The sequence below is a fragment of the Argentina silus genome, assembly GCF_951799395.1.
Source record: "Argentina silus genome assembly, contig: scaffold_109, whole genome shotgun sequence".
In the NCBI taxonomy this organism is placed as follows: Eukaryota; Metazoa; Chordata; class Actinopteri; order Argentiniformes; family Argentinidae; genus Argentina; species Argentina silus.
In genome coordinates, this window is record NW_028152794.1 from 153,783 (window position 1) to 172,200 (window position 18,418).

The following is an 18,418-nucleotide window of genomic DNA, read 5'->3' on the forward strand; positions in this document are numbered from 1 at the left end:
TGTCGAGGCGAGAGAGATGTTGAAATGTTGAAACTAACATCTTACCGTTCTCGACTGGCAGCCGTTAAATATCTATATCTGCCTGTAGTGCTAATTGTGGGCTTTTAGTGTTCAGTTCGAGAGGATGGAGAGAACTTTTAGAGAGAGATTAAAAAGAGATGTTTGAAAGAACAACTGTCAGGCTGAATTGTCTTCGTCTGTGTTGGGGACTGTCGACATGAAAAGGGAAAAATGTGTTCAAGACTGTTGCACATAGGATGCATTATACAATATTGATGACATATGTCCAGGAATACTATTCATCAGGGGAGGCTGGTGGAGGTAGAAATCGGAGGACGGGGTCATTGTAATGAACTGAATGAGGAATGGTATCACGCGTTTGATACCGTTCCTCACGTGTTTGATACCGTTCCTGATTCCGTTCCATGCATTACAATGAGCGCGTCGCAACTGCTTTGTACAGCCTGCTCTGTTTGAGTTTTATCATAATGGATTTTTCAACGTGAAAACTTCACTTTAACCAACCCCCAAAATGCCAAGCAGGGCCTAATGAAAGGAGAAGGCCAGATCTGAACGGAGGGACGGCCTGTGTCCTCAGGAATTAGGGCTGTGTCTTTTTTAGTCATACTCAATGAAAAGAGCAATTTGCTGTGTTACAGTCTCATTAACCTTGTCATTCACACTGAGGGGAGGACGCGAGATCATATTAAAGGCCTTTCGTTGGACAGAATATTGTCCTGTATGAAGGACATATCCCTCTCCTCAGATGAGGTCAGGTTGTTCTTTATTATTTCCCGAGAGGAAGAAAAAAGAAAGAAAAGGAGTGTTGAAGGATCGCACTTTTCTCCTTCTCCCAATCTGTCCCCCAATCAGCTCCATCTTGCTCTGTGCCGCATAAATGTCAGCTTGTCACACACCCCATGGACAGATTGGACATGATCTCGGGTCAGTGATATGTTTTCCCCTCGTATAGTTAATGTTAGGGGTGTGATGCTAAGCTGATCCTAGATCAGCGCCCAGGGGCGGTTTGACTCTACGGCGTGCCGTGGCAGCAGGTGATGTCCACCGAGGAGGAGACCCTCCTGGAGTAGGGCAGCCTGTCAATGTGCTGTCAGCCCCCATTTGTTTATCCCCTCCCTTCAGTCCTCGAGTGTGAGTGTGTGTTTTCTGCTTACCGTCACCCTCTCCCCCGAGCACCCCCCCTCCCTCTGCCCCCCTGCCCTGCCATCTGTGATACGCGTTGCCGTGTCCCCGTCAAGCTGACACCCAACCCCCCCCCCCCCTGCCGCCCCCCCCCAGGCCATTGACATGTGACTGTGGCCCCTCTCTCCCAGACTCTCCAGCGAGGTGACACGTAGTTTGGTGACAGGAAAGCGAGGACCCTGACAGCCTGATATCTGTGTGGGTTACTGACTTACACCGGCGGCCTGCCGGGGCTAGCGCCTGCTACATTAGCAGCGACATGCTCTCAAACACCGCCACCACGCCTGGCGCCGTCACGCCTGGCGACTCTACGCGTCGACACGAAACATTCCAAGACTTCCAAGTTTTTTCGTTGCTGTCATGAACAGTACAGTACGTGACATTCCACTTATTTGTGTCTTTGTGTGCCAGGAGTGAATACCGCTGAGTGCCTTGGTGTGTTTCAGGCGACGGCAGCGTTGAGCAGGAAAGCCTAATGCTCGATAAGTGGCCACACTTTGTCACAGTGTGAACCTGCATTCATTAAGCCCCATACAATAATAGTATTTTATCTATGTACAGATCTATGGGTCGGCCCGGCAGAGCATTTATTACCCTGCCATACAACTCCATTGTGAGCAGTTATATAGCGAGCACTTTCTTTAATGGCTTGTTTCAAGATAAAGTTTCCTTCCTTTATTTTTTTGTGTGGGGGGTTATTTTCCGTCTTTGTTCCTGTCAGAGGTGGGTCTGAAACAGCGGGACTAGTATCCTCGTATTTTGACGTGGTGAAGCTCGCGCTGTGCGTGTGCTTTGTCACCGTCCCCCCTGGCGTCGCTCTCTGGATGCCTCCAATTGACATCTGTGCTTTACAAGACGTGCTCAGGGGAACCCAGTAGAACGTTCTGCCAGCCAGTACTTAGGTGACCCAAATTAAAGGCTCTCTCGTCCTCCTGGTGAGCTCTGTTGAATGCGCCAAGCCGCGGAGCGTCATACAGGACATTCACCTCAGCAGCATCGCTTCACGTGGAGGTGTACGGGTCCCCGTTCACACCACAGGGCCGAACTGAGCTGAGCCGGGTTGTTCTGGGCCGGGCTGGTTGTTCTGGGCTGGGCTGGTTGTTCTGGGCCAGGCTGGTTGTTCTGGGCCGGGCTGGTTGTTCTGGGCTGGTCTGGTTGTTCTGGGCTGGGCTGGTTGTTCTGGGCTGGGCTGGTTGTTCTGGGCTGGGCTGGTTGTTCTGGGCTGCTCTGGTTGTTCTGGGCTGGGCTGGTTGTTCTGGGCCGGGCTGGTTGTTCTGGGCTGGTCTGGTTGTTCTGGGCTGGGCTGGTTGTTCTGGGCTGCTCTGGTTGTACAGTGACAGTATGACAGTAATTGATCAGACCCTGTCGAGTCATCAAGGCGAGACACTGTGGTTGGTTGCTGGTTCTGTAGGCATCCTTTCCTCAACAAGCCACTGCAGGTCAGGGCAGAGAGTAACACGACACACATAGAGGAGATTTGTGCTGCAAGCGATTACTCCCTCTTAACCTCCTTCTCTAAGATACTAAGGGCTTTAAAGGGGAGGAGAAAGAAAGGGCTTTAAAGGGAGGAGAAAGAAAGGGCGTTTAACCTTGTCAAAGGCTTCTGTGGCTTCTAATAAGAAAGTGCCGCTCGCTAAATATTCTTTTCACTTTTTTTTTTTTTTTTTCCCCCGACCAGACTTAAAGATTATGCAGATTGTCAAATCCTTGCATGCTATCAGATCTATGTCTGTGGCAGCCACTAATGAATCAGGCCTGATCTGGCTACATTAAGCCTGAGATTAGTCCTGGTGTGTGTCTGCTCCTTACTCAAGCCTTCAAGGGCAGTGTTGAGTGGACGATATAGAGGAATATTGGCTTCAACTGAAGCAAATCTCCACCGAGCTTAAAATGGCCAGAAGGCCAAACAAAGGCACAGTAGGAAATATCCCATTCCATTTTAAGAACAGAGGGATGGAGTTGGGAGATAAATGACTTGAAAAGGGTGGAGAGTTTTGAATGATGTTGAAGTGCTTCAACAAAATGAGGCGGATGCCCCCCTGTGTACAGGACATGATGCCAGAGCTAGAACACACCAGAGGGTACAGGACAAGACATGCACATTTTCACATTGAGAGCAAGAGCATCATTTTAAACATCTAAACAAAACTGAGTAGCCACACACACGCACACGTACACATGCACACACACACATGTGCACACACGCACACACACACATGCACACACACTCACAAACACACACACACACACACACACACACACACGTGATGTAGTTATGTATTGAAAATAGTGTATTAAATTCAGCTGTAGTTGTTTTTTTCTGTCTTTGTTTTTGTTTTGCTTGATACATTCTTTATTATTTATATTAGATAAAGTTTATTTTAATATTAGTGTCATAGAATATTTAAAAATCAATCAAATTAATCAACCAAAACCAGTCATAGATGTAAAATCACCTTTTCAACTGTTTAGCAGCACGGCTTAAACCAATGGCAGCTTAGCTGCATATCACAAACATTCCCTTTTAACAGTGTTCAGACTGACGCCATGCAGAACATTACTGGGCTCATCTGCAATAAATCCACACGACAAGGCTCACACACACACACACACACACACACACACACCGTCTCACACACACACACACACACACACACACACACACACACCGTCTCACACACACACACCGCCTCACACACACCGCCTCACACACACACACACACACACACCGCCTCACACACACACACCGCCTCACACACACCGCCTCACACACACACACCGCCTCACACACACACACACACACACACACACACACACACACACACACACACCGCCTCACACACACACACACACACACACCGCCTCACACACACACACACACACACACACACACACACACACACACACACACACACACACACCGCCTCACACACACACACACACACACACTGCCTCACACACACACACCGCCTCACATACACACACCGCCTCACACACACACACACACCGCCTCACACACACACACACACACACACACCGCCTCACACACACACACCGCCTCACACACACACACACACACCGCCTCACACACACACACACACACACACACACCGCATCACAACACTTCTGCAGTTACTGTGGCAGTATGTCTCCACCAAATTGGCTATTAAACAATGGCTGGAGACACCATGTACTTGTTGGAAATGGAAATGGTTCAGGAGACAGAGAGAGAGAGAGAGAGAGAGAGAGAGAGAGAGAGAGAGAGACAGGGACAGAGAGGGAGAGAGAGAGAGAGAGAGAGAGAGAGAGACAGAGAGAGAGAGAGAGAGAGAGAGAGAGAGAGAGAGAGAGAGAGAGAGAGAGAGAGAGAGAGAGAGAGAGAGAGAGAGAGTTCCATAAGGACTGTAGGATATGTGGAGCAGCGTGGTCTTCAGCTGTGGCATGGTTATTAGGGGTGTATTACCCAGGGGAGGCTGGTGGAGGTAGACATGGGAGGACGGGCTCATTGTGCATGGAACAGAATGAGGAATGGTATCAAACACAATTTCTACCTCCACCAGTCTCCACTGATTATACTTGACAATGACAGTGACATTGTGTTTGATGGAACTGTCTCTCTTTCTCTGTCTCCTGAACCTTTTAGGTTTCCATCAACAATCCATAGTGTGTTTGTGTGTTTCACAGAGTGTGCGTACATTAGAATAGTGTGTCCCAAAAACATGACTGAAATAAACATCAAATTGCATTTCTGTCTGAACATCCTGTATCCTATGAGCAATTGTAAAAACAAAACACTTACCCAACTACAGCGTACAATAATGTTTGATTAAATTTGAAGCAGAGTGGAAATCTGTACCTTACCTTTTTTCTGAAAACACTGTGGCGGTTTTAATTTAGCTACAGATTTACCAGGATGATACAGTGAAAGCAGACTATTTTTCAAAATAGCTTCTAACTACTCCTACTACAGTACAGCCAGACTAGAAGTGGCGTGTGGTGGTCATTGACCTTGCATTGTGAATTCTCCTGGGACTGCTTCCAGAAGGGTCTCCAGAGTCTTAGTTATATACTGTACCTTGAAACAGATTCGTTAAAAAACCCTCTATTTCTCTCCATCCTCTCGCCCTACCTCACGTTTCTTCCTCCTCTCTCAGTTTCTATCAGGGTTCATTCTTTGTCTAGTTCAGAGGAGGCTGGTGGAGGTAGAAATCGGAGGACGGGCTCATTGTAATGCATGGAATGGAATGAGGAATGGTATCAAACATGAGAAATGGTATCGAAACACACATGTTCCTCATTCCTCATTCCGTTCCATGCATGACAGTGAGCTCGTCCTCCAATTTCTGCCTCCACCGGCCCCTGCATTTCTGCCTCTACCAGCCTCCCCTGGTCTAATTAAATGGTTCCCAGGGAAGTAGAGGACTTTCACCACTGCTTTGTTAGAGAGAATGCCACTGGGGCACATTTAAAGAGAGAGGGACAGAGGCAGAGAGGAATACATGTGAAAAGAAAGGTGGATAGAGAGAGAAAGATAGAGAGAGAAATATAGACAGATGGAGTGATTGAGAGAGAAAGGGAGAGATGGGGGGAAAGGAAAGGAGAGAGAGATGGAGAGATGGAGAGAGAGAGAGAGAAAGAGAGGGAGAGAGCGATAGAGTGAGAGAAGGATTGGTGGAGATACCTGTGGAGGAGATGAAGGGGCTGAATCCTGTGTGATTAATGAGTGGTCTGCTGATTGCTCATCTTCACTCTGCAACCATAAATTACCTCCACACTCACCCACCTGACATATGCAGATCCTTCAGAATGAACAGAGGGATAGAGGGAGGAGAAGGGAGGGGGAGAGAGAGAGAGAGAGAGACAGACAGACAGACAGACAGACAGACAGACAGACAGACAGACTGATGACTGATGGATAGATGATTCACTTACTTAAACAAATGTATTTGTTGTAAGTCGCTTTGGATAAAGGCGTCTGCAAAATGCTGTAAATGCACAGTACCAGTCAAAGGTTTGGACACACCTTGCCAAGAGTGTGCAAAGCTGTCATCAAAGCAAAAGGTGGCTACTTTGAAGAATCTAAAATATAAAACATATTTTATTAAAATATAAACATATATTTTTGTTTAACACTTTTTTGTTTACTACATAATTCCATATGTGTTCCTTCATAGTTTTGATGTCTTCAATATTAATCTACAATGTAGAAAATAATTTAAAAAAATAAAGAAAAACCATTGAATGAGAAGGTGTGTCCAAACTTTTGACTGGTAGAGGTAAACACCCTGACTGCCCAGCCCCGGGTCGACCACCCTGTATGTCTGCACAGTGCAGAGGTAAACCCCCTGACTGCCCAGCCCCGGGTCGACCACCCTGACTGACCACCCTGTGTGTCTGTACGGTGCAGAGGTAAACATCCTGACTGCCCAGCCCCGGGTCGACCACCCTGTGTGTCTGCACAGTGCAGAGGTAAACCCCCTGACTGCCCAGCCCCGGGTCGACCACCCTGTGTGTCTGTATGGTGCAGAGGTAAACCCCCTGACTGCCCAGCCCCGGGTCGACCACCCTGTGTGTCTGTACGGTGCAGAGGTAAACACCCTGACTGCCCAGCCCCGGGTCGACCACCCTGACTGACCACCCTGTGTGTCTGTACGGTGCAGAGGTAAACATCCTGACTGCCCAGCCCCGGGTCGACCACCCTGTGTGACTGTACGGTGCAGAGGTAAACCCCCTGACTGACCACCCTGTGTGTCTGTACGGTGCAGAGGTAAACCCCCTGACTGACCACCCTGTGTGTCTGTACGGTGCAGAGGTAAACCCCCTGACTGCCCAGCCCCGGGTCGACCACCCTGTGTGACTGTACGGTGCAGAGGTAAACCCCCTGACTGACCACCCTGTGTGTCTGTACGGTGCAGAGGTAAACCCCCTGACTGCCCAGCCCCGGGTCGACCACCCTGTGTGACTGTACGGTGCAGAGGTAAACCCCCTGACTGACCACCCTGTGTGTCTGTACGGTGCAGAGGTAAACCCCCTGACTGCCCAGCCCCAGGTCGACCACCCTGTGTGTCTGTACGGTGCAGAGGTAAACCCCCTGACTGCCCAGCCCCGGGTCGACCACCCTGTGTGTCTGTACGGTGCAGAGGTAAACCCCCTGACTGCCCAGCCCCGGGTCGACCACCCTGACTGCCCAGCCCCGGGTCGACTGTGCTGCAACACGTCAGGATCATTTGTTGTCTCTGGGAGATCTCCTGGGAGTCATATCAGCATAGAGGCACTCCCTGCTTTGAAAGGGCAGAATAAAGTGTGTGTGTCTGTGTGTGTGTGTGTGTGTGTGTGTGTGTGTGTGTGTGTGTGTGTGTGTGTGTGTGTGTGTGTGTGTGTGTGTGTGTGTGTGTGTGTGTGTGCGTGCGTGCGTGTGTGTGTGAGGTTTTGTCTTCATGAATTATGGGTGTCTATTTTGGCTGCATCTGTTTTCAGATAATGGTGCAGTGCGTCCAGTGAAGGGATTTAAGTCAAGTAAACCGGTCACACAAAAGTGTCCCAGCATAATGAGGCAGTACACCAATTACACCGCGCTTTTAAACCCCGTTGCTTTAAGCTTCATTGTTAAGTAGCTTGGCAGCCTTGTGGTGAGGAAAACAAGTGCTAAGATTTGAGAGAACAAACTGCTCGCAGGTGTTTTTACCTCTTGTTACCATAAACGCTGAGAAATGTCATTTCGCTCCTAGCTCCTCTTGGCTTGGTGGTCCTCTGTGGCTCTGTTGGTAGAGCATGGCGCTAACAACACTTAGGTTGTGGGTTTGATTCCCGCTGGGACCATATATACTGAAATGTGTGCACTCACTGCAGTGTAAGTCGCTTTGGATAAAAGCGTCAACTAAATGGCATGTATTGTCTTACTTGTCACTGAATAGCAAGTGGGACAGGGGAGGCTGGTGGACCCCCCAGACCCTCTCTTCCATATTGCAATTCCTACTTTACAAAAAGATGCCATCTTTGCCTGGCCAAGAACAGCATTTACAACAAGTTGAGAGAGAGAGAGAGAGAGAGAGAGAGGGAGGGAGAGAGAGAGGGAGAGAGAGGGAGAGAGAGAGAGACAGAGACAGACCTTTCTCTACCTCCGCCTGCAGAGACAGCCATCCAAGGTCTCATCCTCCCCTCCTTGTTTGGAGGGATGTCTTATTCAGGCACACGAGGTCCTGGGCGATTAGGGCAAGTTTTATGAGCCACAGTGGAAGCAAGGCCTGCATTAGTCATTCCCAGAGAGAGAGAGAGAGAGAGAGAGAGAGAGAGAGAGAGAGAGAGAGAGAGGGGGAGAGAGAGAGAGAGACAGAGAGAGAGAGAGAGAGGGAGAGAGAGAGAGAGAGAGAGAGACAGAGAGAGAGAGAGAGAGAGACAGAGAGAGAGAGAGATGCTTCGCATTCAAATCCCTCCATGTTCTTCGAGGAAGGCTACAGGCCCAGACACAAGTGTCCTCCCTGTGGGCTGGCTAGCGCCTGGCGGTAGCGGTTAGCACTGATGGATCAGTAGCCTGCATGGGTAGTCAGGTACTCGTACCCAGGGCTATTTCTGGGCGGCGTGGGTGGAGGCCAACAACCAAAAAAAGAAAAAACAGCCCTGTTTGGAGTCATTAAGAAGATAATGTCATGTCAACCTTATCCAGCTGGGAGAGGGAAAGAGAGAGGGGAGAAGGGGGAGAGCAGGGTGGCAGGCAGGCAGGCAGGCAGGCACGGTACGGCCAGCGGACGTGTAATTTCTCTGGCTTTGTCACACGGGGGAGCCGGCTCTCGAGGCTGGGCTGATTGGAGCGAGAGGAGAGGAGGGGAGTGGAGTTGGTTGTTGTGTTGAGTTATAAGTCGCGTGGCGATAAACAGTTTGAGAGAAGAGAGGCCCCTCTTCAGGGATCACGGATCTCAAGCGGCCGAGTCAAAAAATGTCGACATGGTGTCAGGATTTATTTCCTGCCACATCAAGAAGCTCAAGGCCCGAGAACAGATGGGAGTCACTGTGATTTTTTTGGAGTTTTTTTCCCGCCAGATGAAAGAAGAAGATTAAAAAGGAAAGCGGTACAGTAAAGAGAGGCAGCCTGACAGAGAGGCTCAGGCTGACCTGTCTGTGTGTATCTGTCTGGAGTTGGTCTGACGGTTGGCAGACTGACTAGGCCCCGTCAATACAATAACATCCATCTTCACTTGACTCTGTGTTATACATTTGATTCAGCATATTCGTGTGACTTTTATATATATATATATACAAATATATGTAAATATATGTGTGTGTATCCGAACAGTTTTGGATAACAACTTTAAATGTACATACCCTTTGGTTTGGCCATATTCCACACCAGTGGAGGCTGGTGAGCCTCCGATTTCTACCTCCATAAACAGCTACCAGGAAGTGGCAGAACATCTTACCGACAGAGAGGAGAGACAGACAGGCAGGACAGAGAGGAGAGACAGACAGGAGAGGTAGAGAGACAGGTAGGACAGAGAGGAGAGACAGGTAGGACAGAGAGGAGAGACAGGCAGGACAGGTAGAGAGACAGGCAGGACAGGTAGAGAGACAGACAGGACAGAGAGGAGAGACAGACAGGACAGGTAGAGAGACAGGTAAGACAGATAGAGAGACAGGCAGGACAGAGAGGAGAGACAGGTAGGACAGAGAGGAGAGACAGGCAGGAAAAGGTAGAGAGACAGGTAGGACAGGTAGAGAGACAGGCAGGACAGGTAGAGAGACAGGCAGGACAGGTAGAGAGACAGGCAGGAAAGGTAGAGAGACAGGTAGGACAGGTAGAGAGACAGGCAGGACAGGTAGAGAGACAGGTAGGACAGGTAGAGAGACAGGTAGGACAGGTAGCGAGACAGGCAGCGCTGGTAGAGAGACAGGTAGGACAGGTAGAGAGAAAGGCAGCGCTGGTAGAGAGACAGGTAGGACAGGTAGAGAGACAGACAGGACAGGTATAGAGACAGGTAGGACAGATAGAGGGACAGGTAGAGAGACAGAGAAAGGAGAGAGAGAGGAGAACCAGAGAGGAGAGAGAGAGGAGAGAGAGAGAGAGAGGAGAACCAGAGAGGAGAGACAGAGAGAGAGGAGAGACAGACAGGACAGATAGAGAGACAGGTAGGACAGGTAGAGAGACAGGTAGGACAGAGAGAGGAGAGACAGAGAGAGGAGAGAGAGACAGGACAGGTAGAGAGACAGGTAGGACAGAGAGAGGAGAGACAGAGAGAGGAGAGGTATTTTTAGGAATTCTTGTATTCAGGTGGGATGTGTGGAGTCAAGAGATGAGATCAGATCACCAGAGTCTTTCAATGGTTGAACTCAATGTGCATGAGGGAGATCTTCCAGCATACAGCAGCGCAGGGCGGATCTCTCAGGAGCTCAACACCGCTCCTCCGTTTCCAGCTAAACTACCAGCAGTGGAAATGTACCAGAGACAGCCAATCTAATGACCTCACTCGGCCTTGCTCGCTGTCCTGTGTTTTAAGGTGTGGTTTTGTCCTCCCATGTGTAGTGTAAACAGGACGCACCTGCAGAAAGAGACATCAGTCTCAGTGTGACTCACTGGCTGAATAAAGGTTCGATTAAAAATGGAAAAATGATAATCCACAGTCATCTTAGAAGGTTGCCAGGTAAAGCAAAGCCAGGCCCAGGAAAACACCCTCGGTTTTCATGCTTTCATAATACCTTCCTATGTTTGTGTGACAGTTACTGTGTAGAAACACACTCGTGAATACCTCATCATTTGACACTGTATTTTTCCATTAGCACATTGGTTTCCTTACTAGAAACAGAGTAGATCAGGGTGAAGTCAGCGCACCGTACAGATGTATTCAAAGAGATGCTCTCTGAGTCACTCTCCCTCTGTTCAAGCCATTTCTGTTGGGTTTCAAAGCTCATTATTTTCGAAAAACCCAACTGATCCGGCGCTTTCTAAATATGAGGTCAGACCTCCTTATTCATATGAGGGAGAGATGAAAAGAAAACAGATATATTTTCTCTCAAAAACTCTCCACATTATAAGTCAGAGACATGCTGTAGTGCTTTCTAATGGTCATTCTCAATGCTGTGTCTCGGTGTCTGCAGTGCAGTCAAAGGCTGCTGAATAGTGTTTACCTGGCCGGGAGCTGCAGTATTAAGACATGTTGAATTGATTCAGCCAGAAAAGAGAGAGTGATTTGTGAGAAGTCTTAACGCTGCAGGTCTTTGCCAGGCGACTGTACCCTAGCAACTGCATTTGTTAACGGCAGGAATGAATATGGAATCTGATTCACACAATGACCAGGTTTGAGAATCGAGCAACAGAGTAGAAGGAACACTGTCTAGTTTATATAACAATGTGTCTTTTCGCCTCAGCTCGAATAATACCAAATAGATCTGGGCCTGTATTCACAAAGGAGGGCTGATCTAGGATCAGGTTGGCTTTTTAGATCATAGTGAATGTGATTATATGGACAGGTGTGGGGACCTGATCCTAGATTCAGAAACCCTGATAGTTGAAAATGTACTTTACGTTCCTAATCCTATTGTACTGTAGCTGTGTGAAAGTGCTAATGCTAAAGTATAGTAACATGAACACACACACACACACACACACACACACACACACACACACACACACACACACACACACTCTTTTTCATTCTTGGAAATGAATGGCCCTTTGTGATTGGCTAGGTCACAGGGGGAGAGAGCTATTGTACAACAGTGACAATCTAATTCCCTGGAGAGGATGAACACACTGACCAGGGATTGGCTGAGGGGGTCATGCAGTTTCTGAAGTCTCAACCAATGTTGACCCTGGGTCATTCAGTCACTCTGGTTATGAAGTCTCAACCAGTGTTGACCCTGGGTCATTCAGTCACTCTGGTTATGAAGTCTCAACCAATGTTGACCCTGGGTCATTCAGTCACTCTGGTTATGAAGTCTCAACCAGTGTTGACCCTGGGTCATTCAGTCACTCTGGTTATGAAGTCTCAACCAATGTTGACCCTGGGTCATTCAGTCACTCTGGTTATGAAGTCTCAACCAGTGTTGACCCTGGGTCATTCAGTCACTCTGGTTATGACATCCTTTCATCCCTGTCATTCATCATGCCACGATCTCTCTCTCACTCTCTTTTATGTTCACATCTTTTTCGTTTTTTCTCTTTTTCTCTCTGTCTCTCTCTCTCTATCTCTCTCTGTCTCTCTCTCTCTCTCTCTCTCTGTCTCTCTCTCTCTATCTCTCTCTCTGTCTCTCTCTCTCTATCTCTCTCTCTGTCTCTCTCTCTATCTCTCTCTCTGTCTCTCTCTGTCTCTCTCTCTGTCTCTCTCTCTCTCTGTCTCTCTCTCTCTGTGTCTCTCTCTCTGTCTCTCTCTCTCTCTCTCTCTCTCTCTCTGTCTCTCTCTCTCTCTGTCTCTCTCTCTCTCTCTCTCTCTCTCTGTCTCTCTCTCTCTCTGTCTCTCTATCTCTCTGTCTCTCTATCTCTCTATCTGTCTCTCTCTCTGTCCCCCCGCCCCCCAATCTCGCTCGCTCTCATCCTGGATATTTATGGGTCCAGGGGACACTGGGAATTGTAGGATTTTGTTGTGATTTTGCCTTTAAGGTGAAACAAATTGCAGTGCCCTAGTCAGATGACTGTAAATGGTCCTTAATGAGAGTAATGATATTTAAGCAGCGATGTCCTCTCACACACTCACTCGTGTTCAGGTCCCACATCCCTCCTTCAGACAGCTGCTGCATGGCCCCCTGCTGGGTGATCGGATGGGAAATATGCCTATAAAGTCTAGCAGGGCCTCAGTCCTTAAAGACCTTCACTTTTATCTGCTGTTTATTTATCTGTCTCCTCTCCTCCCCTCTCCTCTCCTCTCCTCTCCTCCCCTCTCCTCTCCTCCCCTCTCCTCTCCTCCCCCTCTCCTCTCCTCTCCTCTCCTCCCCTCCCCTCCCCTCCCCTCCCCTTCCCTCCTCTCTCTACAGAGGTTGTTCAGCTGAGCCTGGCTGAGGACATGAGAGTGAGTGTCTCCATGGTAACGGTAGGCCTGAGCACCGTCCTGTCCTGCGCCATCCAGGGAACGCTGCGTCCACCAATCATATGGAAGAGGAACGGCATCATACTCAACTTCCTGGACCTGGAGGACATCAATGTGAGTACCGAGAATGTAGTTGTTGTTGTTGTTGCAATTGTTGTTGTTGATGATGATGATGATAATGGTGAGGATGATGAGGGTGATGAGGATGATGATGACGATGATGAGTTGCTGTATTGACTAGTTATAGTAGCATGAAAAAACACTGTCATGTTAATGGAGGCTAGAAGAATAGACAAATAAAAGAGTTCTTCATTTTCTGAGATACAACAGGGTTGTGTAAAACAAACACACATCTCCAAATCTGGATAGGTGAGGGTATAACCCACCTCCTTGTTTCTTCTTTGGATTATTTTGACTTTAGGGGCTCTATTTTCAAGTCAAAAGCCATTTCGGCAATTTGTGTCCATGGTATCAGGTGAAAATACCACAGGCTATGGCCCCTGGTGTGAGCATTGATTACTTGGTCTTATGATGACTGATGGATAGATGATTCACTTACTTAAACAAATGTATTTGTTGTAAGTCGCTTTGGATAAAGGCGTGTGGCTAAATGCCATAAATGTAAATGTAAATGTAAATGTAAATGTAAAGTGCTGAAGCACTGCCTTGCCTGCGCATGTTCATGACAACAGTTGCGCTGAAAGATTCTGGCCTTGAAAATGCCACTCACATTTCATACACACTCCGCAGTGCTGCTGCCAGCGCGCCTTTGCTCTAAGACTGTTTTTGTACGCTGATAAAATATAGCCCAGGGGGTCTTAAGCCTCTTTGAAGGTTAAACACAGAACCAGTGTCCAACATTCCAACACGCTCACACAACTTTGAAGTGTTGTGTTGTTTTGCTTTTATGAGATTTAATTGGACTGTTGGTTAATATTTGATTATCCTCTAAAACAAGTCTCAGTATGGGCTCTTCTCATTTATTTAAAACAATTTAATCAATAACATTAAAGCAAAAAAAAAAAAAAATCACAGAAAATAAATTAGAAATGCTAATTCCAATTAAAACTATTTCATTCTATCTAATTTCTCTGACTTATTTTTTTTTTTTTTTAAATTTCCAATTAAAACCAGGTCTTGTATTTCCACACATTTTGTATCGTTTGTTTTAATTAGAAATGATGTCATGTTTTTGGCCTCCCAGGAGCGATTCTAGGAGCCGTGCTGATCTCAAACAGGAACAGAACGTGTGTTTAAAAAAACACCGTTCGCAAATCCCACCATGCCTTCGCGGGGGACCTGGCTACGGCTTAATGAAGTCACAATGAACCCTCGTGGTTCCAAAAGTGGAGAACACTCACGTTCTCTCTCACCTGCTCGGCTGACAGCGTGAGACTTGTGTTCATCCACGGCGCTGATTATAATTCTCTAATTGCATGTCAATGAGTGGCCTTGCTGGCTGTAGCTACGGCAACGCGGTAAACAAGGACATGTGTTTAGGTGAGGGAGGAGGCCAGGGTAGTGAGAGGGACCAAGTCCCCAGGGCACCACACCATGTTTCTATGGAGTCGAGACGTGAAGTGAAGTGGTAGATATTGTGTGCTCACCATTATGTTGCATTAAAAAGGGGACTTGAGGGTCGTACTTATATAGAATGTTCATTCCTGCAGCATAGAATGTGCTGCAGGAATGAAAAGCGTGCATGATCATCTTTGAAACCTTGCACCATTCAGCATGGTAGTATGATGTAGTCCTTGAATCAGAAGAGTGGTTTTAAATTGCAGACAGTCTGTGCAGGTGGATGGGTGTCTGAGGAGAAGGGGGGGGGGGAATGATATAGAGACAGAGAGGGGGGGGGAAAGAGACAGAGAGGTCCCACTCCTCTGAATCCCACTCCTCTGAATCACAATGGTGAGAGAAAGAAAGAAAGAAAGAAAGAAAGAAAGAAAGAAAGAAAGAAAGAAAGAAAGAAAGAAAGAATAAATGAGCCAAGGAAAGAAAGACAGACACAGTGAATGCATACTGATTGCATCGTCCCTCTGGTCCATTTTTCGGTGTCATTTGTCACTTCAGGTCACAGTCACCGCAAAGTTGATTTATTTACAGATGAACTCCGTCAGTCTGTGTTACATGAAAACGAGCTTGTTCTAGAAGCAGTGAGCAGATGTCACATTTAACTGGGATTTAAATGCGGACAGAAAGGCGCTCTGACGTAGGACAGGTTAGCCAGCCAGAGTGGCAATTTACCGTCTCTGGAATCAGCAATTTGTCTATTCTGTTTGGTAGCGGCGTACACAGTATTACTCTCTGATGAACACATACGCTTGTAAAAACCAGCCATTTTTGCATATTGAATAGGGACTTTTTATCTCTATGGTTGTTTGTTTTGTGTTTTTTGGAGAGATGAAGGTAGTTGTTTCCCTCTGGTTTGACACACACACACACACGCACGCACACACACGTACACACACACACACACACACACACACACGTACACACACACACACACACGCACACACACACATGTACACACACACACACACACGTACACACACACACACACACACACGTACACACACACGTACACACACACGCACACACACGTACACACACACACACACACACACGTAGACACACACACACACGTACACACACACCGCACGCAGGCATGCAGGCACACACACAAACACATACACAGACACACATCCGCACACACACACACCGCATGCAGGCATACAAACACACACACATGCACGCGCGTGCGCACACACACACACACACACACACACACACACACACACACACACACACACTCATTCTGACTAGCAGTCCAGCCCAACCATTTACCTCACACGACGAGATCAGCTGCTTGAATTCTACAAGGAAATAAGTCATGGATTTATTTTTTTCTTTCTTCAAAAACAATTATGGTATAATACATACTTTAATTAAAAAATGTAATTGGCCTTTTATCCGCCAGATTGGGAAAGCATGGAGCTGACCTTCACCATCTTGAGGTTATTATTTAATTGAGTCCATTACTGATCCATATAGAGCTCTTTCTTTCGTGAGAGTAACAGATGAACAGAATGATGTACTTGTGTATTTCAAAGGGAAAACCGTGTACAAACTAGGAGAAGTTACAGATAATTAGCTCTATTCTGAGTCCATCCAAACAGTACTTGATGAATCCTATTTATTCTGTTGTGTTTAAAATACAATTCTGTCCATGATTTGAGTCACAATATATATAGATTTAATTGTATATATATATATATATATATATATATATATATATATATATATATATATATATATATATATATATATATATATATATATACCTTGTACAGTGTCCTTGCGTGCTCTGAAAGGCACTTTCAAATTAAATGTATTCTTCTTCTTCTTCTTCTTCTTCTTCTTAATAATAATAATAATAATAATAATAATAATAATATTTGTATTATTGTATTATTATTATTATTATTAATAATAATAATAATAATGATGATAATAATAATAATAATAATATGTCAACCACAAAACTATGCAATAGCTAGTCATTGGCGATGACTTTCACTGTGGGTGTACAGTGAATATAACCACTGTCTCGCCTTCAGTTGAACATTTCTGTATTATCTCCTAATTCCATTCTCTGATTCTCTGTCAATTTCTATGAGTCATCTCTTAGTAGTTGTTGTTTTTGATGATTATTGATGGTGTTTGGAAAAAGTCTTTCTGTGATTCCCCCAAAAAGTTTTCAGTTTGATAGCAACTGTCGTTTCTGTCGGAACATTTAGAACAGTTCAAATCTCCAAGTAGGTTCTATTTGTTCAGAGAGAGCTGTGTTCTGTGTTCTGTGTTCTGTGTTCTGTGTTCTGTGTTCTGTGCTCTGTGTTCTGTGCTCTGTGTTCTGTGCTCTGTGTTCTGTGTTCTGTGTTCTGTGTTCTGTGCTCTGTGTTCTGTGCTCTGTGTTCTGTGTTCTGTGTTCTGTGTTCTGTGTTCGGGCTCCAAGTAGCAGTAACATCTGCACCGCGCCACATACTGGGACAACAAACTATTTAGTGTCTTAATCCTCTCTAAGCCGGTGCTAAAACCCCGGGTGAGTTGGGCATCCTGAAAAACAACAACTGGCTCCATTAATCACGCTAATGTTCTTTATATTTTTAACCCTTCTTATTTATCACGCTGAGCGAATGAGCGTGACGCTGTACAGGGGCTCAAATCCCCCCATGACTTCCCACTCCACTCAGGGAGCTCTGTGATTCATGGGTCTCTCTGCCTCATCACTCCCTGTTGTGTGTCGTTGTCGTCGTCCCCCTCCTCTCCCCCTCCTCCTCTCCCCCTCCTCCTCCCCTCCTCCTCCCTCTCCCTCTCCTCCCTCACTCCTCCTAACCCCCCCATCCCCTCCTCCTCCTTCCCCATCCCCTCTCCCTCTCCTCCCCAAACGCCTTTCCCCCTCCCCCCTCCCCCCTCCCCCCTCCCTCCCTTCCTCCACCTCTCCCCCTCCCTCCCCATCCCCTCTCCCTCTCCTCCCCAAACGCCTCTCCCTCTCCTCCCTCCCTCCCTACACCTCACCTCTCCCTCTCCCCCCTCCCTCCCTACACCTCTCCCTACACCTCACCTCTCCCTCTCCCCCCTCCCTCCCTACACCTCTCCCTACACCTCACCTCTCCCTCTCCCCCCTCCCTCCCTTCCTCCACCTCTCCCCCTCCCTCCCCATCCCCTCTCCCTCTCCTCCCCAAACACCTCTCCCTCTCCTCCCTCCCTCCCTACACCTCTCCCTACACCTCACCTCTCCCTCTCCCCCCCTCCCTCCCTACACCTCTCCCTACACCTCACCTCTCCCTCTCCCCCCTCCCTCCCTACACCTCTCCCTACACCTCACCTCTCCCTCTCCCCCTCCCTCCCTTCCTCCACCTCTCCCCCTCCCTCCCCATCCCCTCTCCCTCTCCTCCCCAAACGCCTCTCCCTCTCCTCCTCCCTCCCTACACCTCACCTCTCCCTCTCCCTCCTCCCTCCCTTCCTCCACCTCTCCCTCTCCCTCCTCCCTCCCTCCCCCCCCCCCCCCCCCCCCCCATCACAATCACCTCTTCGTTCAATCAGGACTTTGGCGACGACGGCTCCCTCTACATCACCAAGGTGACGACCATCCACATGGGGAACTACAGTTGCCACGCCTACGGCTATGAGCACCTCTACCA

At 47.6% G+C, this 18,418-nt stretch overlaps 1 protein-coding gene across 1 annotated transcript in view; it reads left to right on the plus strand.

Moving 5' to 3' along the window:
• LOC310824625 (follistatin-related protein 4-like) overlaps positions 1-18,410 on the plus strand; it is a gene marked incomplete at both ends in the record, with an annotated part of 131,126 nt that extends 112,716 nt beyond the window's left edge. Inside the window, 2 exons of the mRNA XM_083697885.1 lie at positions 13,162-13,328; positions 18,321-18,410. Of these exons, the coding sequence (XP_083554011.1) occupies positions 13,162-13,328; positions 18,321-18,410 (257 nt within the window). The remainder of the gene's footprint in view (positions 1-13,161; positions 13,329-18,320) is intronic.
• Positions 18,411-18,418: the final 8 nt, after the last annotated feature.